A 21215-nucleotide genomic window follows, 5' to 3' on the forward strand; every position below is an offset into this window, starting at 1 on the left:
AACTAAGATCCTACTTTTAAAAGAATATAAGATATGGGAAACTGGTTGTGATCTATGACATAAATAGTTTAAGATATAAAGACCTGAGTGGAATTTCCCATTTGTAAATCCTAAGTGAGGAATTCAAAAAAAGGAGGAAGAAAGGAAGGTGATATGAAGGAAGGAAGGAAGCAAGGTAGGAGTAAAACCAGAAGGAAGGAAGGAAAGAAGGAAGGAAGGAAGGAAGTAAGGAAGGAAGCAGGGAGGAGCGGAAGGAGGAAAGAATAAAATGAGGTAGAAGGAAGGAAGGAATGAAGGAAGTAGAAATAGAGAATGTGTAAGCCCCATGTGCCAGTCAAATAAATACAAAACATTATAACTATTATATTATCATTCTATATGTATAATACTTTTTATTTTATATATGTATGGGAATTACAGATGTTTATTTGTAAACATATTTGTTCCATTGTGGTACCAATTGCTGCCCTGGTAAATTACTTAATATTGTTCTTCAGATATTATTCATTTAAAATTCAAGAAAAATATCAAAAGAGTAAGTTAGTTGTTATAGTGTGAGCTGTTTTCACATGTTTTACATATTCTGCACTCTGAAAGAGTAGATGATTTCAACTGAGCAGCATTCCTCATCTCACTCAGTTTGCCTCAAATTGGTGAGCCTAAAAAATCATAGAAAGGAAACTGTTTGGCTTTGGGAGCTCTTCTTCTGTACAAGAGGAGAAATACATAAAATACTTTTTAATATTCTGGGTGATTTGCTGTACATTTGCACAAATGTGCCAATGCATGTGCCATAGGCTACAGAGACTGAGTTACAGTAAAACTCCAGAATCTATTTCACAGGGACAAAGACGAGTGGTGTCAAGTCAAATTTCACCAGCTTTTGTCTGCTGTAGTTAAAACTTTGATATGTAAGGTTTCAATGCATTATGTAACACCCACAGTGACCCAAGAACATTACTGGGAGGCATCAGTCAAAACAATTCCTGGACTTTGAGTCGTGGCTGAACCTGTCACTGTGGTCCTGCCTGACTCTCATCATACTACTTCCCTGATGGCTCCCATAGGATTGTTGACATCCTCGTGGATTCATCTTCTTATTATAGACACATGCATTTCGAAACATTTGGTCTACCTATGTTGTAAATGCATTATCTTTTCAATTTACACACGGCATCTATTGCACGTCTGTCCGTCCTGGGAGAGGGTTCTCTCCTCTGTTGCTCTCCCTGAGGTTTCTCCCATGTTCCCCTTTCAACTGTGGGTTTTCTCCGGAAGTTTTTCGTTGTACGATGTGAGGGTCTAAGGACAGAGGATGTCGTATTTTCATACTGATATTCTGTACAAACTGTGAAGTCCACTGAGACAAATGTAACATTTTTGATATTGGGCTATATAAACATTGATTGATTGATTCAAAATGAACCGAACCCTAACATTTTAAAGTTGGTACAACAATGAGAAAAGGTCTCATAAGTACAGGAATTAACCACCCGAAGGACATAGAAAACTGACTGTTTACCAGCTCTAAGAGTTCAGATGGCGCTCTTAAAGTTGAAGAATATACCCCATTGTTTTTCTATCGGGTGCCTCACTTTAATGTTTATAGGACCAAAAGTATTTTCATGTGGACCAGAAAGAGGGCTTCCATTGACCTACATTTTCAGCAGTTTATGACCCCTGATGTTTTTTGAAAGCTTGTCTGCCCTGAAGATCAGTTTACTATTGATATTTAAAAAGCCAGAGGTCTAAGGTTAAAACGATAAATCATTCAATCTGAGTGCTGTCCAACTCATTTTTTTTTGTTATCATCACGTTTCTGTATGGTAAGCAATTTAATGGAAAACTGGATTATCATGTCCTAAATTGTGTTATATTTATAGTTCAGTGTTGAAAAAGTACAAAAAATTCAGAACACAACAAAAAGGGTGCAAAAATATTTATTGCTAATAAACCTGTAGTCAGATGGTGTATATTTGCTTTATATTTACAATAATAGAGTACAAAGGAATGGGCATGTGAAAGAAAAATCCCAACCGTTCAAATAAATACTAAAGGGACTGCCACTGAACACTACTACAAACAACTCCCATACAGCTGGACCGGTGATTGCAGTTAGAGAAAGAAAAAATCTATATAAATGTTCATATATATATATATATTTAAATTCAGTCAGTGAATCCCATCCGAATGCATTAAGCTGTCGCATTTCAACGGGTGTCTCAGATTGATCCGAGGATAGCGGGGAACATCTATGATGTCAGTCAGGCGCTGAAGCAACATTTTGTTTTCAAATGCAGACGAGCATCTGAGTTTAGTAGCTTTTTCCACCGAGCAACACCTCCATCTGTGCTGGAAGGATGATGGAGCGTCAGACCAACGCCAGACTCATTCCTATGCTTTTAATATGCACTACTCCTTATGCAGTTGTGTTTAGCCTTTAAACATCACATTTATGCCTTTGGCAAGCAATAGTCTAGAGTTAAAACAGTAGCTTACACACTCATAGTTTTAGTGTATGCATGACAATTAAAAACTGTATTTACAGTAAGACATGGCAGCAAAAAAATAAACGATACAAAAAAATGTCACAGTTAACTGAATTGCATGGAATGCAAAATCTAGACATGAAATTCAAAACTTCATACCATGTTTTTAATAATAATACATGATCTGTGTTGTGTGACCAGTGTGTAGTGTAACTAAATAATTAATTACAGAGCTAAAATATAGTGGACTTCTAAACATGCAACAAGGTAAGAAGACGTGATGCGTCACTGTCAGAACTCCTTCGTGTCTTTGTTTTCAAACAGGTGGAGTCTCTGCTCGGCTGTCAGCCCTTCCCTCAGACTCTGGGGGGGTGTAGAGAGAGAAAGCAGACGTTAATAAAGAACATGACTTCCTATGTACAGACATGCTGTTCCTGAGGAGGCAGTGTTTCCCTTTTGTCAGTGTGAATCTGTTGTCACCCAATGATTACATCTGTATAACGGAATCATAAGAGCCCAATCACCACATTAGTTGTTTGTAAACTCTTCTACACCCAGTGTGCTATGGAAGCCCCAAAACTCTTGTAACCCAAGCTAATTTAGTCCAGCTACCAAGTTCACAGACATTATTTGTATATTTTCATAATATTAGCTCCTATCAGCTATTAGCGAGTTTCGCCTGTACCTTGGCCATTAAATACAAATAAAAAAAATTGTTAAATTAGTTTGGCATATTTGAAACTAATGCACTAGCACCAGAAGCGAATATAAATGTACTTTTTCATTGTTCCTAGTTTGTATCTTTATGCTTTAATGCACTTATTGTAAGCCACTTATCCACAGGATAAAAGCATCAGCTAAATTAAATGATATGTAATGTAGCTGCGGCATTACCTTCTAAAATATTAGTTTGAAGTGGATACATTTATGTAAAGATGGAAGAAGTACTGCATTCAAAGTTGTACTTAATTAAAAGTGCAAAAGTATTGGCATCAAAAGAATAATTGTGATGCATTAATGTGTTCATCACTTCAATGTTGCACTTGTTAAATGTGGGGTTTAGTTGGATTTTCTTTTATACTACTGGTGTAGCTTTACCTATAATAATATATGATCATGTATTAGTTGATTTATGTTTTGTATAAATAATCTACATCCTTAAAGTAGTTAGTAACTACATCTGTAAAACAAAAGGTAGTGGAGTAAAAGTATAAAGGGTAAATATTCAAGTAAAGTAAAAGTACCTATATGTTTGACTTCCTAACAGTTTCTAACATTCCTTGAGTAAATGTACTTTGCCAGTTTTATTCTGTCAACGAGCAAGACACACTGAGGCCACTTTGAGGAAGAATGGCGTCTGTGTGCATGTCTTTGACCTTATCGTGTTGTTTAATGTTTCCTTATTTATAATATAAAATCAGACTAAAGCTACGTAGCATTTGACCTATTTGCTAATCACTTTTTGCTGGTCTTTGTTGGTTTTGGGGCTCCATAGTAAGCAACTCATTCACAAAACATATCACCAATAATGTGACACGACAGACAGATTATTAATCTCATCCATTATCATTCGTTCTTCACCGTCATGTCTATCTGATATTTGTTCAATAATGTGAAGAAGAAGAAGTGCTTTAGAGACGGAGGACAGAGCAAGTGTTTTCACCGCCTGTTTGTGCGTCTGGTTTACCTAAAGGAGAAGGGGGAGGAGCCTACACGTCCTCTGCAGCCCTAACTGTCCCAGGGCATGTCTCGATTCACAGACTGAGGACAGAAGGGGGAAAACACACCAGCAAGTGTGTGTTAGACTACCAAGGGGTTCACTTTGTAGCTGCACTTTAAAAGAAGAAATAACAGCAACTTTGCAGGTGACCAGTAGATGGCAGTAGGTGATTTAAAATCTCAGCCTGTGATTGGTGGGAGACTTCGAAAATGTCAAAACAGGACTTTTTCTGTCAGTTTTGAATGTATTGCTGCTTGAGCAATATGACAATGGGTGATGCAGAACCATGAATATCCAGCATTAACACCACAGAGGGCTGAAGGACTGATTTGCTAGTTTGCAGGAAACCCACCTTTGACCTCAGTGTGCGCTCTGAGCGTTTGGCTGCAGCAGCCGCCATCTTCAGGATGTCAGGGTTGCTTTTGGACTTCATGATATCTACTGGGGAAATAGTGTCAGAGTTGAAATAAAGAAAAACAGTGGAGAAAGGGTTGACACACAATTGTTCTCATGAAAGAACCCTCAGATTCATTCTTATTTAGCATGTTTAAGTGATTTTAGCCATCTTGTAAATGTACCACCTATCTCTAGCTAAATGAATGAATGCCATACAAGATGTCTTCAGAAAGCCTTCCCTTCACAACAAGGGGAACATAATAGTGACTTAAATTCTCCCTTATTTTCTGTGATTGCTCTATTATTACTATCCAAAAAAAGTATTTAAATTAGGCCCAAAATGAAGATACTAAAATACAAAAAATAAATAAAGATGAAAATAAATAAATACTCTGTTCATTAAAAAAATACATTTTTTATTGGTATTTTTGGCCTCAGGGTAATTATGAAGGAAACTATCCTTAACATCTTGTTTTTAAAACATTCCTCTTTTTTTTAGACACCTAAGTCAAGGTCGAGAAACTTTCTTTAGTTCTGTCCCAGTATAATGCTTCTGAGATTGTATATTAGTTAATGGTCCCTTAATAGAACAACTAACGCTGCTTGATTTGGACTTTGTGGTGATATATTTAGATTTCACTTTGATGCCACACCAAACCCACAAATGGATTGGAACAAGCAGCCTTAAATATGCTCGTCAAATCTCCCAAACATGCACCTCCTTATCATTTCATTTATAACAAGAACGTTTTTGCAGTTTAGAGAGTTTGATAAATCTGACTTTGACCACTTGTTCCAGCAGGTGTCACAGAGACACAGAGCCTTAAATCGTTCTTTCAAGAGGTCGACTGTATTTCCTTTTGTCCGTACCGTATCCCCCCCTCTCCACCTCTTCCAGCGACGCCTCCCCCAGCGCCTGGTGGGCGAGCTGCAGCTGGTCTCTGAGCCGGCCCAGGTCCCGCTCGGCTTTGGCCTTCACGATGCTCAGCTCCGTGTAGATGTCCTTGTACTTATCTGTTGCATATTTCTTGTCCTGAAAAACACAATGTTCGGCATTTCAGATAAAGGGTAATCAAGTTGCCTGTCAGCGAGGAATTCATGGAAGTCCCGGGAAAAAGGACTGTTAACAGATGAAACAGCGTACTCTTTGGGCAGATTGGAGCTCGTCTTTCAGGGAGTTGATTTCCTGCTTCAAGTACTGGACCTCAGACTCCTTCACCCTAAGCATCACCTGGAAACAAAGATGAAATTAAAAAGATATACAGACAATGACTGATATAGAATCTGATATTATTGAGGTTCAGATACTGTGTCTCCCACAACTGTATTACTCTGCAATGATTCTTCTCTTTATCTTAGTCCAATTAAACTCTCAGAAAAGCTTTACCTTGGCTTAACTGTAGCCAAACAAATCCCTATCACCTTATTTCTTATGAAGGCTAAATGTTATGTAAAAAGGTGTGTGAATAGATAAACTTATACGATTACAACAAACAAAACCTATCATTGGTGTTGATCAGCAAGAGGAGTGGGATGGGGAGGGGCAGAATTGGAGTTGAATTGTTCTATATATACATTTGCATCATTTATATTTGTATATTTGTATCATTTTGTGAAGATGGCCTGTAAAATGTATAACAAGTTGGTCACGAAAGTAAGAGAAAATGTAAAGTAGGCTACAAGACTGCAATATCCTCCCTAAGGAGCACTATGCAAAACATCCCTGGCACAGATGTATTGTTATATGTTGTGATATTTGCCTTACTTCTAACTCGTAGAGCTCTTTCCCCTGTATTGTGATGTTTGAGTCTCCTACTCCATCCTCAGACGTCATGGAGCGCATCTTAGTGATCTCTGCTGCGAGGCGGTTGTTCAGCTCCTAAAAACGGGCACAAAAAAAAGCTTAACATTTTTTAAAGGAGAGCTGTTGCGCTTTCTTTTACACTCAAAACTGTGAATGTGTGTTCACAGTGTGTGTGTGTGTGTGTGTGTGTGTGTGTGTGTGTGTGTGTGTGTGTGTGTGTGTGTGTGTGTGTGTGTGTGTGTGTGTGTGTGTGTGTGTGTGTGTGTGTGTGTGTGTGTGTGTGTGTGTGTGTGTGTGTGTGTGTGTGTGAGTGTGTGTGAGTGTGTGTGCGTGCGTACCTGGTTGTGTGCGTTGAGCTCCTGGTTCTCCCTCTGACACTGCCGGAGGGCCTGCCTCTCGGCCTCCAGAGCCTGGGCCAGGTGGGCGTTCTCCAGGCACTTCTGGGAATACTGTTCCGACAACACCTCTATCTCCCGCTGGAACGAAGACAGCTCCTCCCTGAAACACAACACAGGAGCACCCTGAGAGAACATCCAATACCACCAGCTGGGGTTCAGGGGGAAATGGATACAAATACAGCTCCAGGTTCAGGTTTAGTAAAGGACTTATTACGCAGAATGGCCATTACAGAACATTGTATCACAGGATTCTAACCATTGACCCAATATGGTGTGCATCATTTTACTTTGGCAGCTGGTACTAACTTTTAATAACTTCTTATACTATAATGTCATAATTCCTTAGTTGATACAAATGTCTGGGGACCTTTGTTTGCCTAAGCAAAGAGGATGACCTTCCCGGATATTCCAGAATAAGACCCAAATCCTTTTTTACATATATTTGCTCTACTCATTTTTTTATTCTGACCTGAAGAGAATGAGGTTATTGTGCGTTTGCTTTTTTTTTTGTTGGTGTATGGCCAAGCCGACCGTTTGTGTTGATGTTGTAATGTATTGTTTGTTATGATCTGCACTTTTATAAAATAATTATTCCTTGGTTGATTACATTTTTTCATTAACAACATGAATTTGCAAAGTAACTAGTAACTAAAGTCGCCAAATAAATGATAAAATAAAGAGAACTGGATACAGCATTCCTATGAACGTTCTCAGTGGCGAAGTGACAATGATCTAAGTAAGGGTAAAAAGTGTTTATACTGGAGAGCTAGTTAGCTAAAAATAGTATATGCTGCATCTCTTTTCCAATAAAAAGTAATATTTGGGCCTGAAGGACGTCACAGTCTGACACAGTAGCTGCTCGATTACTGCTCTCACACGTGTCACCAAGTTCAGTGTTGCAGCACGCTGAAGACCGGCAGGTGTGCCTGAACGCAGAGTTTCTTAACACATGTCCCAGCAAGTCATGAGCGACAGCTGCACAATCTGATCCTGTATCAGTACTCAGATCAGATGGAACATTCTTTAATGAAGCAGTCAGAACAGTCAAAAGAGTCTTAAAAAGCTCAATTGCTGTTGGGAGTACAGACTGGCATACAGAATTATTAACAGCATAAATACATAATTAGAGTTTCAAAAAAAAAATTAGTTAAAATGTTGGTTAAGTGTTGGGGATTTGAGCCTTTGCAGACCATTTACATGCACCAACACCTATATATAGACCCTCCAGAAAAAACGCGATTCTGCGATCGCAGAATTTATCGCATAATCAGCAAAATGGCGCGGATTTTTAAAAGGCCGCATATTTATCAAAAGGCCGCATAATCCCCGCATTTTTCCACACAGTTGAGAGAAAAAAAGTTAACTCGTCTTGACGTGAAGTAGTGATGATGATGACGCGACGTCATCAGCTCACGCATCACAGAAGGTAAACAACACCGTAGAGTGAACGTGTGGAACTCACACGAGAGGGAAAACACCGACGAACATTTCTGCTAAAGACCGGGCAAAGCAGTACCCCGATGTCTTTCACAAAAGTGGGGGGGAACTATTCTGCACCCCGTGCAACTGTGTCTGTCTGTGCATAAGTCTTAGAGAAAGTCGACGGTGATGACCCACTTTGATTCATTCAAACATTCGAAAATGCTTTCTGCTGCTGCGGACAAGAAAGCCAAACAACTCCCGTTCACCGAGGCATCAACCTCCAAAACCCTTTCGAGGGCTACAAGAAACGAAGTGAGTAGCCTACAAGATTGAAGCTGGTCAGATAACGAACGAGTAAATGAAAACAGAATGAGGCGGAGAAGTGTGTGTGTGTGTGTGTGTGTGTGTGTGTGTGTGTGTGTGTGTGTGTGTGTGTGTGTGTGTGTGTGTGTGTGTGTGTGTGTGTGTGTGTGTGAGAGAGAGAGAGAGTGTGATTAAAATAGCCCAATTGCTTTTACAATAAATAAACATTGAATGTGTTTAATTGAATAGGAAACGGGTTTAACGTTAGTGGCAGGTTGTGTGTGAGAGAGAATAAATAAATAAGACAGCACAATATTTAAAAAAAAATCTATTCTTTTTCGCAACTTTACGCATATTTCGCAACTTCCCGCAATTTCACCGTATCAAATCACATAAAAACCCTGCATGTTTAATCGCATAATCGAGGATTTTAGCCCTCATAATCGAGGATTTTAGCCCTCATAATCAAGGATTTTAGCCCGCATAATCAAGGATTTTAGCCCACATAATCAAGGATTTTAGCCCGCATAATCAAGGATTTTAGCCCGCATAATCAAGGATTTTAGCCCGCATAATCAAGGATTTTTGCCCGCGTTTTTCTGGAGGGTCTATATATAAACACACTACTGGGAAGGGAAAGCCCCAAAGAGCAGAAAAGGGCCTTTTTAATTTGCCAGAAGAAAGCTAAACAAATGAGCAGAATGACTGATTACACAATAAAGTTTAGGCTTATGTTGCCTTCATGTAACATGGGATGTTTGTCATAATCCAACTCGTAACTAACTTAGTTAATAACGTAACTGTCAAACTATGACCGGGATACTTCTGAATTGACTGATATATTCAACATGAATTGCTTAGAGAAGTCACTTTAACCAAATGGCATCTGATTGAACTAAATATGTTTGCATTTTGAGTCCTACTGCTGATTAAGGACAGTACTTGTGTCGTCATGCTTTTGTCATTGTAATCCTACACTACTCTTCATGTCATTAAATAAACAGACTAAGACAGTCAAGGTCCTTGACCAACACCAAACCATACGGCATATAAACTACGAACAACTTACTCATGCTGCCTGCGGATCTCCTCGATGTCTGCGTTTTCTGTGTTGCTGTTTGCCTTGCGAGCCTTGTCCAGCTCCTTCTCCAGCTCTGACCGGTGGGCGTTTTTCATTGCTTCGATTGCTAAAGTAACAGAAAATAATGCTTTAATAAGTACGTACAAGTTTAATAGTTTACTGTAGTAGTACAAGCAAATAAGAAAATACATTTTGTATGAAATTAGGGTTAAATGACAGCATCTCTGTGCTTCTTCTGTGAGGTGATTTAATTTACCGGCGATGGTGGCTGCCGTCTCCTCTTCAAGCAGTCGCTCCTTCTCCGCATGCAGGTTCTCCAGCTCTCTGTGGTTCTTCTTCTGAAGCTCATCGATCACCTTCTGATGAGAATCCTCCATGGCAGCAAAGCCCCTCTCACAGGTGGCCTATGGGAGGGGAAATACGATGCAACTATGAGTTCTCAACCCATCTGGACAGAGACCAAGGTTATCCTGCCCCCATAAGCAGAGAAGGCAGGAACACTTTGCTCTACAATATAAGCCATCTCCATCGTCATTTCTTCCCCCTGGCATAGACCTTGCAAGCCACAGCCTGTTAGCAAGTTGAGCCTGTGTGAGTATAAAATGGGTTATGATGAGGAATGAAAGGATAAACAATACACTGAAGGAATAAAAAGACAATGAGAGAGGAGGCGGGTGTCAAAAAGTATATGCTATCATTTCCTACTAATGCAGGCCTTTTTTTTTTAACCTTAAATGTTTTAGTTATTTTTGCTGGTGTTACAACTTAGTTACACAACGAAATGTTTATTTGATGTCCTTGCAGCTCGTTCCGACACACCTTTAAAATCATTACCCCCGCTTCTGACGTTTGCAATGCTACTCTTATGTATGGTGGCCGACGGGAGAAACACACTGCACTTTAAAAAACAATGCAAATATAAAACACAAAACACATGGTCCCAGACATGTGCCTCACTTTTTAGTGTCCCTGTTTCGTTGTGTTTTGAGCTTTGTGTGTTCATTTGCAGCGTTCCGTTTAGTTCAATTGGTGAAATTATTCATTTATTTGCATGGGTTTTTTGCACATTTGTGTTTTTGTATATGTATTGTTTCGAAACTGTTTCTCCTAACGACAATGTTTTGGGATGTTGTATAACATTTGCACCCATTGGCTAAAAAAAAATAAAACCTTGATATTAATGAGTCCCAAACGTGCGACCACTACTCGACTAATCAGCTATTCGCTTGTACTGACGACAACTGGTTGACTAGGAACATCTTTTGTCGACGGCAGCCTGAGGCTGTTACCAGCAGCTAATATGCAAATCCTGAACTGCCTATGGGAAAACAATTTTTTATGGACTATAAGGTTAAGGTGATCAATCATGAATATCTGGCCATCTGAAACACTGCAGTTTAATGTTTTTCAGGTTATGGCTTTTTTGTCGTACATTGGAGAAAAGGGAAAGAGGAGGATAATCCTCACCCTCACACGTGTTGAGAAAAAGCCATTACACTGCTATTATGACTACAGTGCAAGTTTCCACAAGAAGGGATTTCAATGGCCTTTCCACTAGCCCAACCAAAGACCTCGTCCTGCATCCGGCCTCTATTCACTGCCACTAATCTGAGGACTCAGTCCATGGCTGGGCCGTGGCCTGTCTCTGCCTCAGTGTAAGTCCAGCCTGACAGGGGAAATGGAGGTTCACTCTGTTTTCACAGGGATAAAACCCCCTGAGAGCACAGACCCAGGAACCCACTGTAAGGCTGAAACATCTCCCCCACAGAGCAAATGTAAACTTCCGGCTCTGACATCAGACCACGCATAAGCTTTATTTGGAAGCATGTCAGGCTCTGTGTCTCGTGTGTAAATATATCCTGGGTCATTGCAGGATCATGTACTCCCGACTCAGACAGGGCAGAATATTTGATTAACAAAGACATAAGATTATTATGTGAACATCGAATATGCTGTTTAACTCTCCATCATTACAAGTTAAACGCACAAACCTTTAAAATTAATGATCTTTAAAACACCACTGTCTCTCGACCAAACTGCCAATTATACTCCAGTGTTTAAAGTTAATTGTTATTGTATCTAAACTTTGATTTGTTGAGACCCGTTTTCACATAATTATGTCTTTGGTAGGAACCAACAGCCGCTTTCACACCAAGTACTTTGCCGTACTTAGTGCCCAGCACTTAGTGCCAGCACTTAGTACCCCCATGGAACTAAGTACAGATCGCGTTCACACCGGAATAAGTTCCCTGAGGGAAGATTACGTAAATGAAGCCGCTGACGTCACTTCTTCTTCTTCTGCTTTGAGTTTACTGGCTGGCCGCAAACCACTTCACGCCGTATACTGCCACCCGAAGTCCCCGGCCGGAAGTCCCCGGAGTCCCCTGAAGTCCCCTGGCTTCAGTAGAAGATGCTGGGACTCCCAGTAGCTTCTACTGAAGCCTTCCGAGTAAATCGCCAGAACGCCGACACCTCCTCATCACTCCACCGCTCCCATGTTTTTTTTTGTGTTGTCATAAGTTATTCTTTCTCCGTTGGTGCGCGGGGCTAATGCTAATAATGCTAATGACAGCAAATACAATGGAATAGTTTGAACTACCCTAATAAAATGGAAGCGAATCTCATCAGAGATGCATAAAACATTAACATATTACATTAAAAAACTTCACCAGCGAAAATTACTCAAACTATGTTGCCATGATCAGTATCCATGAGGAACAATGTTGTTGTTCCTCATGGATGGTCAAGGGTGCTCATGGATGGTCAAGGGTGCCGTTAGGTGTCAATACACTGCAAATGTTTATGGAGAAAGACCTTTCTATTGAACTTTTGGTGGGTGCTTTGAGGCTGAGCCACAAAAACTAAAATATTATCACCTCTTTCACATGAAACCAAAACCATTTGGAGTATATGAGAAAATGGGTATTTCAGTTAGTTGGGCGCACTGAGCCTTATTTTTACAAGAAGCAACAAAGCTTTTAGACTTGTATTTTAACTAAATAGAGTCAAGGTCTACTTAGTAGCTTCATTCATGGCTTTCAACCACATGTCACTACCTTTACCAGCAAATTAAGTTGTTGGCTTAGTTATCGAGGAGTTGTACCATATAAGATCCATACTAGGTCATGTCATCATAACTGAGTTAACTGAAGTTGCTGCTGGCCGTGAGATGCATTTGAAAGCCCAAGAAAAGTCTTGTGAGAAGACATTCGGTTAAAATTGTAAGGGTTAGGGTAGCTATTGTTCTGAGAAAGTAGGGATACAATTAAATTGTTAGCAGAAACAGTGAAAGGCAAAGAATTCAGACCCATACAAATGTAGTTTTTGGCCGAAAAAAATAATGAAAATAACTTTAAATATTCAAAAGTGTTCAAAGTCTTTGCCCTTAACCGTTTGTGGCATAGCTAAGTCACTCGGTTAAATTAATAAGCACATTGAACTAAGACCAGAGGAACTCATTTCAGAGTAGAAGAGGCTGATATGATAGGATGCTTTAGTGTAGAATAATGTAATATCTTCTGTTGAATTTTTTTGGGTTAATCGAATGTTCAAGAAAAGTTCTAAAACTGATGAAACTTCAACAAAATGGGTTCCTCAGTCCACGACTGCTGAAGCGCCAATGATCACATAAACCTAAAAGGGGGTTAGTTCATGCAACACAGCAGAAAAAAGGTTTACAGAACAAAGAGCAAGAGTAGTGGGAGCAGGGTTAGGATTGGGGGTGGAAGTTGGGAAAGGAAGGGAATCTGGGAATGCCACAAAGGAACACAAGGCATCACAGATGCAGGACGGCAAGGACAAGGAGTGCTTCCACCTTCAGGTTTTCCAGGTCTTTCTCGTATTTCAGTCGTAGAGTCGTATTGTCTCCCTGCTCTTCCCGGCGTCTCATCTCTTGGGTCATGACCGAGACCTGGGTGACCAGCTCTCGGATTTGCTCTTTCAGGGTCGATGTGTGGGCTGAGGCGAGATGCGGCGGTCTGTCGGTATCCGCTGAGTTCTTGTCTTGGTTTGACGGACTCATCATGCTCCTCAGCTCTTCCATTTCCCGGTCAAACCTCTCCGTGAGGTTCGTCCTCTCCATCTCGTGCTTCTCCTTCAGAATCTCCATGCAGTTTGTCAGGGAGTTGATCTCCTTCACATTTTCTTCTGACCGAATACGCAGCATCTCGTCGGCCTTAGCTATTTTATGCCTCAACTTTTCAGCTTCCTTCTCATAGCTGTCTTTGACCTCTTGTAGTTCCTTCCTGGCATGAAGCTCATTGGATTGGTGCAATGAGTCTGTGGGCTCTCCTTCCATCTGGATGAAAGTGTGTTGCCCTGTGGCAAATTGACTCTGGATAAATGCCAGTTTCAACTCAAGGTTTTTGGTGGCTTCTTTCAATTTATGACAATTTGGACAATCCAAGCTACCATTCTCAACTTCGGTCTGGTTTTGCTTTAGTTCTTGTTTATGTTGGACTTTCAGCCTAGTGATCACATAAGACATGTAGGCTTCTTTAAGGGCATCAAACAGATGATCCGAGGACGGTTCCTGTTCTTGAACAAAGCTTGTTATAGCCAAAGACAAAATCTGGTCGTCTTTGGCCAATTTCACACTGGATACAATCTGTTTCAGAACACTTGACTTTTCCTCCAAGCTGTCTTTTAACTCTTTTTTAATCAGAGCATTTGTTTCATTATTAAGCCATTTGTACATGGATGCAAAATCTGGCTCTGTCACTACCTCACTTTCATCTTTTTCTTGTGGACAAATCCTCCTAATCAAGAGCATCAAGCGCATCTGTGCCAACATCTGTCGTGCCAAACCTCTATCAAAGCTGCATCTGTCTTCTTCTGGTTTGATTATGGATGACCCCAACAGCTGGCTCCAGAACTCTCCCTCTATTAACAACCTCATGTCTTTCGGACTCACACAGGGTTGTTCTTCTTTTGAGCAACTAAATAAAGTGCTTTTTAAATCATTGAGTGTGTTCTCTACATTAACATCTACCTTTGCTAACATCTCTAAAACCTGATCAATCGCCTCAGATTTCCTCTCAATCTCTTCTACCACTTGCTCTAACAGTCCTTTATTATCGACTTGCGTTTTTCCTGCTTCAACACATTCGCTTATTGTCTTTTCAACTTTACCCGTCTTCAATTCTAACTTCTCTCTTAGCATTGTCATTTTGTTTTCTGCTTCTCTTAGCATCTCTCTACTGAGTTTCTCAGATTCCTGGTTCAATGTAATTAGTTCTCTGTTCCTGGCTTCAACTTCCAAACAGCGCTCTTCTTTAGAATGAAGGTTTGCCTCCATCTCAAATAGCTTTGCTTGCGAGGATTCAAGTAGTTCTTCCTCTGGATGTAACTCCTCCTCCTCCTCCTCCTCCTCCTCCTCCTCCTCCTCCTCATAATCTGGGTTGAAGCCAAGACCTTTTAGCGTTGCCTCTTTCAACTGCAGCTTCTTTTCAGTTTCTTTTAGGGTGTTGCCGAGCTCCTCCATCGTAATCAGAGCTTCATGAAGCCTCAAGGACTTCTCATTCAGCTCCCTCTCGTAAAACTCCCTGTCTATAGAGTTTGCCTGGTTTTCAGCCAGTTCTGCTTTTAGTATTTTTAGCTCTTCCATGACCAGGTGATGCTGTTTACCGCCTTGCTGGCTGATCAGTTCAACTTTCAGTCTGTCTATTTCTCTGTCAGCCTCTGTCAGTTGGTTCACGATCTCCTGACACCGTTGTTTCAATGCCCCATTTTCACTAGTTAAAATTTCAACCTTCTGGGAGAGCATCCCTTTGTCCATCTCAATTGTCTCTGAATGGTTTTCAATTTCTGAGAGGGGTCCATAGGGACTTTTTAGGCTTCCTAGACTTTTATTTTGAACCCTTCCGACCAAATCCTCAATGGTTAGAAGACGGGCTTCGTATTCACGGATGCTTTCTCCTGCTCTGGCTAAACTTTCTTTTAAAGTTTCATTTTCTATCTCCTGCTGGTACTTCCAGGTCTCCAAGAGCTTCTGAAGTTGTTTTTTCTCCGCTGTCTCTTGATAACAACTATGGAATCTCAATAACTCTGCCAACTCCTTTAGGGACAGAGGTCTATCGGCAATCATGTCTTCTAGTTCTTGAATTGCCTCATCACTGTCCTGAAGCAAGAAGCTAACTGTTTTTTCGACAAGTTCAGGGGGTGGGCCTTCCGGTATAGATAGATTTGGAAGTTCAGAAAAGTATGGATCCTTGATTGGAGAGTGAGAACGCGAAAGGCCAAGCTGTGCCTGCATATTGCGTTTTTTCAGCTCCTGCAGCTTCAGGAGCTCTTTGGTCTCCTGGTACTTCTTTGTTAAACTCTGTGCTTGAGAACTAACCAGTTCGGGCCTCTTCGTCTGGGGCGTCACATCAGCCTCCAGACCCAAAGGGTGCTCCAGCTTGGAAAAGGGGACCAGACAGTTGGTTAACACACAGCAGGGGAGACACAAAGCTTGCTCATCATTTTCAGTGTTAAATACCAATTATTTCAAAAAGTGACATTACAAAAAGATTTCCCACATGACCCCAAATTACGTAAATTAAAAGTGATTCAAAACAAACAAAGAATTCCCTTAGGTTTGAATGGTGTAAATTAAAAGCAAAAGAAAGAGATTAAATTGGCAGGGTTAGTTCATCAGAACAGAGCATGCACATTAAATGGTGAAAAGTTATTTCAATGGGGAAAGTAAAGCAATATTAGTTTCAGCTAGATGGTTTACCCAAGGATGGATGGAATACCAGGTCCTACAGACACATTTCTGAGATGTTCTGGTCCAAGCTCATGTCTTGCACCAAAGCATTTTTTCTGAGTGGAGATAGTGAATAGTTATAGCCGACTTAAATCTAATGTCCAAATATGTTTTCAAACTTACTGTTCATTGAAAGTAATTTGTGTGTTACATTTCAAGACAAAAATTGCATACACTTAACTCAAACGTAATCAACTATAAAATAGTCCTTCAGCCTTTAACCCATTTATACATTGGCACAAAAGCACAGAAGTTCCTCAAACATCACACGTTTATGCCATTACATAGCTTCAGTATAATATTTGTTGACAGAACAACAAATGGCAGGTCTGTAGAGCAGTTAAGAGAAGATGAGAATCTGACGTCCATGCAAACAATTAGAACAAGCCAAAGAGTTATTCATACATGTTTAGCAGAACATTTGAGCAAGTAGAGCTACTCTTTGTATCAGTGACCATAAAGGATAATATCACTGTAACATTTTAAAAAGTCATCAACTTTTTGTAGCCAAGTTAAAAAAAATAATAGTGCCATATTTACAGATGACCAAACATGGGTTTTGATCAGACAGCAATTTAAGAAATAATAAATGCAAGATTTTTTTATATTTTAAATGTCATAATTCTATATTAAGAAGAGGGCATTGTTGTCCCATGACTTAATATATGACAATACGTTTGTTCCAATCAATCTCCTTTATGCAAACTTTGAGAAAAACATCAGAAATATTTTTTTTTTTGGAAAGTGAAAAAATTGCCCAATGTTTTAGGTCTCAGCGGAGGTAGAACACCTTGTGTATAGTTAAAAGCAACATGTGATTAAGTTTATTGAAGAAGTTATATTTGTGATATTGGGTTCTATAAACAGAATTCCGTTGATCATCAACAACAACAACACGTGAATTCCTTGGTCCAAAATCAAAGATATACTGAAGTAACGACTAGCATGAGTTCAGACACAGACCTTTAACACAGAGATAGGAGATGAGCTAGTAGAAGCCAATGTAGTTATAAGATCTCAATGGGTTTTTTTTATACATGCAATCAACTCATGCAAAGGCACATATCTGTAGCAACTTTGTTGCTCTGATGTCAGTTTTTTTATGTTTTCTTACAAATACAACATGCAAAGAATGTTACAAAATGGAGGAGAAAACACTGCTCAACTGAGAATAGACACATTCAATCTAAAACAGGATTTCCTATCATACTGACGCAAAGAGCAATGCGACTGCACACTGAATACAAAGAGTTTGAACTCACCGGGGAGATGTAACCTGCGCGGATGTCATGCTCTCTATCCAGAGCTGTTCTCAGCTGCAGCTCCAACTCCTGCTTGTGCTTGCTGGAGTCGAGGAGCTGCTGGTGACAGCCCTCCAGCTGAGCCTTCAGCTCCTCTATCTACAGGAGCAGCAGGAAGAGGCTTTGGATAAACAGTCTCAAGAACCTCTAGCAAGTGAAATTGTATGCCGACCACTTTGGCAGAGAAATGTACTCAGCTGTTATTAGTTAGTGTTCCTTCTGTGAGATAGCGAAAATATGAAACTGAAATTCTTGGGTATTTCCTTGTTAATATTCTCTCTGCATGTTGGCGTTTGTGTATTTGGAAAAATATGTTTTTTGGGGATATATTTCATCTTCTATAATATTTATCAGTTTTATAAAAATTACATGAAATCGTTTTATGTTAATGAAACACAAACAGAGGCACGTTTGCCACATTTATAATCTAGGTGATCCCTACACATGCAGTTTAGACAAGATGCTAGTAGTTAGCTTGGTAAATGTTGAGTGTGAATGACAGATAGCAGACAGGTAGGCAGTTACATGACCTATTCAACTATTTAAGAAAACTAGAACCAACCTAATGTGCCGCCTTGATGAAAGAAATGTATACCAAATAGTGAGACTCGATTTGATTGAATGAACTGCTTATTGTTTTCCTGATTGGCAACCTGCTGTGTGTGCATTTAATAGAGTTGATATTAAAAGAATAAACTAAACGTACCCCTTGCTTGTAATTCTCCAGCAGTTGCTCCAGCTCAGCAGTATCTCTGGATTGCACCGGGGGGGGCAGAGTCACCCTCCTCTCCTCCCTCATGGGTGTCTTCTCCACCTGTTGCCAGTGTTGTTCAATCACCTCCTCCACCATCTGCTGCCTCTCCAAAGAGACGGGACCTAAAGGATCTGTTTGTCCAACTCCCTCTGCACTCTCACAGTCAGTCCTCCCTCCAGCTTTAACAAGTGTCTGCTCCGGCGCTGAGTTAGTCACAGAGTCATAACGCTTCCGCCTCTCCTCTTTCCTACGACTGCGCTCCAGCTCCAGGTCAGCATGGAGGCTCTCTGCCTCTTGCGCCCGCTGCTGAGCCAGAGCCTGAGCGATGGGTCTGAACTCAGCCCAGTCGAAAGTCTTAGAGCGGCCTTCTCTTCTGCGTTCTCGTGCCCGGCTCTTTATGACACCTGCCGTGGATTCTCTCTCTATAGCGGAGGGGGTTACATCTGGCCTAACTAGACCCTCCAGAGGAGAGAAGGAGCCATGATCCTCAGTAGAACTGAAAGGCAGAGGTAAACAAAAAGAAGCTTTTTAGCTCATTGTCCCAAAATGTGCGCAATCTGCTGCCATTCTGGCCTAGGCTAGGGTCTACTGCTAGCTCCTTTTTCCAATCAACTATCATCACCTTGTTCAATTCTTCTGGAGAAAATGGTTATATAATGTGTGCAGTATTGGTTGTACTGACCTTGCCACATCAGGGGCGGTGGATGGTCGGACGTTCTTCATCACTGCTTGGATCCAGTTCCTGCGTATCCCTGCTGTCATGGCCGACAGCGTTTGCACTCCCTCCTTGGTCTGAACATTCAAAATGAAAATTACATTGACTCTATAGGTAATGTGATAACATTTCCCTGCATTAAATAATACCTCCATGTTCGGTCTGGCCGATACTTTTTTTCTAAGTGTATCGGTGGTAAGCAAATCATATATTTTTTACGACAAAATAAATAATTAAAAGATGGTATGCTTCCTTTGAAGTCTCTCTTTTAATATTAACAAATGTTATACTGTGTTCCTAAGAAATTAATCCTGACACTAATCCATTCTTTCTTTGTCATTCTCGAGGCGTAGTTAGATACAATACAATTATTCTTTTTAAATACTCAAATGGTATTAAAAAAATAGAAACAGGGATACAAAAAAATGACAATGACATCACAACAGTGTAAAAATGTTTCCGTGTACACAGATTGATTCTGAAAGTAAAAATGTTTTTGACGTCATGGTTGTGGTATTTAGTTATTATTATAACATGGCTACGAACCGATCAGATTCCTTGGTATGAGCAACAAGTTTTATTAAGCGATAGCTCAAGACAGGCCGAGGTAAAAAATGAACAGTCATGGTTTTTCTTACATGTATTTGGAATCCATAGTTGCGTTGAGCCTGGTATTCAGTGACATTGTAGCAAGTGGACAGGTCGATCTCCCCATCCAGGTCCGAGGCCTGAGTAACAGAAAGATGATTGTGCAAACATAAATAAGGAACTGCTCACCATAAACATTTACAATAAGTGTTCACTTAAAATAATAAGTATACCTCCTCTGCGATGGAATCCTTGTAGTATCTCAGGCTGTGATCCGTCAAAACAAACCAGTATTTCTTCCACTAAATTGACAAAAAGAAGACAAGGTTTTGTCATCAATAGATCGTGAAAATGTAATAAGATATATAGTAGAAATCCCTAAAACCTGCTCTACGATGGCACAGAGTTTGCCTCTTTCCCTATATCTTATAAAATATTTATTTGAAAGCCTTCAGGCTCCGCCCTGGTCTTTAAGTCAATTGAAGATGCATCATCAAAGTGTAACCACACCTCTGTAAAGACCATAGAATGCTACAGATGTACAACAGTGCATCAGCTGGACAGTTCAGATGCTGTTTGAGCTGGCTTTTGACCCCCTTTTGGTGACTTGATAAAGAAAACCTAAAATTGTATAATTACTTTCTGCAATTTGTAAATGTCTAGAGAATTTAAAGTTGGAACAATTCTTTAAATGTAGGTCCCTCTTGATACTTAATCGTACTTGATTTTTTTTAACAGATCTACTAAAACATCAAACATCAAAAAGAAAAAAAATGTTATTAGCCACCTAGGTTATTTCTCTCTCTCATTTTTTAATACTATTTATCACAGACAAAAGGTAGATTAGGTACCTGGCCTTGCTCATCGAGCTTCACCATCCAACCTTTCTTGAAGTTCAGTAAATCCGGCTAGAAAAGAAGAAAAACATTTGAATTGAACAGTCTGAATTTGAACAGAAAAACAAAGAAAACATGCAAAATTACCCCAGAACCAATCAAACACAAACCACAACACATTTTTTACATTTGTTTACGTATTCCATTACATTACAATAACTTCAACTAGCATAATACATCAATCTACAGATCCATCCAACAGTGTGAAAACAATTCCGTAATGAAAAAAATCATTTTGTCACTGTAAAACACCAGAGCAGCAAAAACACATGCTCACTGAGTCAGCTGAGGGCAGAAGTTGACCCTACCGATGGATCAAAAACACATTTAGAAGATGTGACACTGTCTAAATGTGATCCACTGGCCAGGGCCAACTTCTGCCAGATGTGTCGCTCTGTGCTTCTCCAGCTGAGGATGCAGAACACAGTGCCCAAAACTGTTGTATTCTGCTGTGATTCCACACAAACTAAGACACACACACGTGAATGGCGGCCTCACGAAGCAGTGGTACATTGTGATATACTCTGTCTCACACAAACTGACATACACACACCCTCTTGCTTAACAAATAAAACAGAAAATGTGCAATGAATACACGCA

The 21215-nt window shown here is 40.1% G+C and overlaps 1 protein-coding gene across 6 annotated transcripts in view; it reads right to left on the reverse strand.

Moving 5' to 3' along the window:
* Positions 1-1924: 1924 nt before the first annotated feature.
* Positions 1925-21215, reverse strand: part of LOC307023584 (myosin phosphatase Rho interacting protein) — a 48923-nt gene continuing 29632 nt past the window's right edge. Inside the window, exons 10-25 of one of the 6 annotated variants that reach the window (XM_079656913.1) lie at positions 20571-20627; positions 19953-20021; positions 19770-19859; positions 19099-19208; positions 18369-18912; positions 17624-17761; positions 13428-16010; positions 9870-10017; positions 9602-9719; positions 6748-6907; positions 6371-6484; positions 5750-5836; positions 5476-5638; positions 4562-4647; positions 4177-4250; positions 1925-2852 (exon numbers count right to left, since the gene is read on the reverse strand). In XM_079656913.1, coding sequence (XP_079513039.1) covers positions 4218-4250; positions 4562-4647; positions 5476-5638; positions 5750-5836; positions 6371-6484; positions 6748-6907; positions 9602-9719; positions 9870-10017; positions 13428-16010; positions 17624-17761; positions 18369-18912; positions 19099-19208; positions 19770-19859; positions 19953-20021; positions 20571-20627 — 4500 coding nt within the window. In that variant the 3' untranslated portion in view covers positions 1925-2852; positions 4177-4217. Of the gene's footprint in view, positions 2853-4176; positions 4251-4561; positions 4651-5475; positions 5639-5749; positions 5837-6370; positions 6485-6747; positions 6908-9601; positions 9720-9869; positions 10018-13427; positions 16011-17623; positions 17762-18368; positions 18913-19098; positions 19209-19769; positions 19860-19952; positions 20022-20570; positions 20628-21215 lie in introns of all 6 variants that reach the window. The other 5 variants (XM_079656912.1, XM_079656911.1, XM_079656910.1 and 2 more) reach the window with 5 other exon arrangements.

The sequence above is a fragment of the Notothenia rossii genome (assembly GCF_949606895.1).
Source record: "Notothenia rossii genome assembly, chromosome: 11".
Classification (NCBI taxonomy): domain Eukaryota; kingdom Metazoa; phylum Chordata; class Actinopteri; order Perciformes; family Nototheniidae; genus Notothenia; species Notothenia rossii.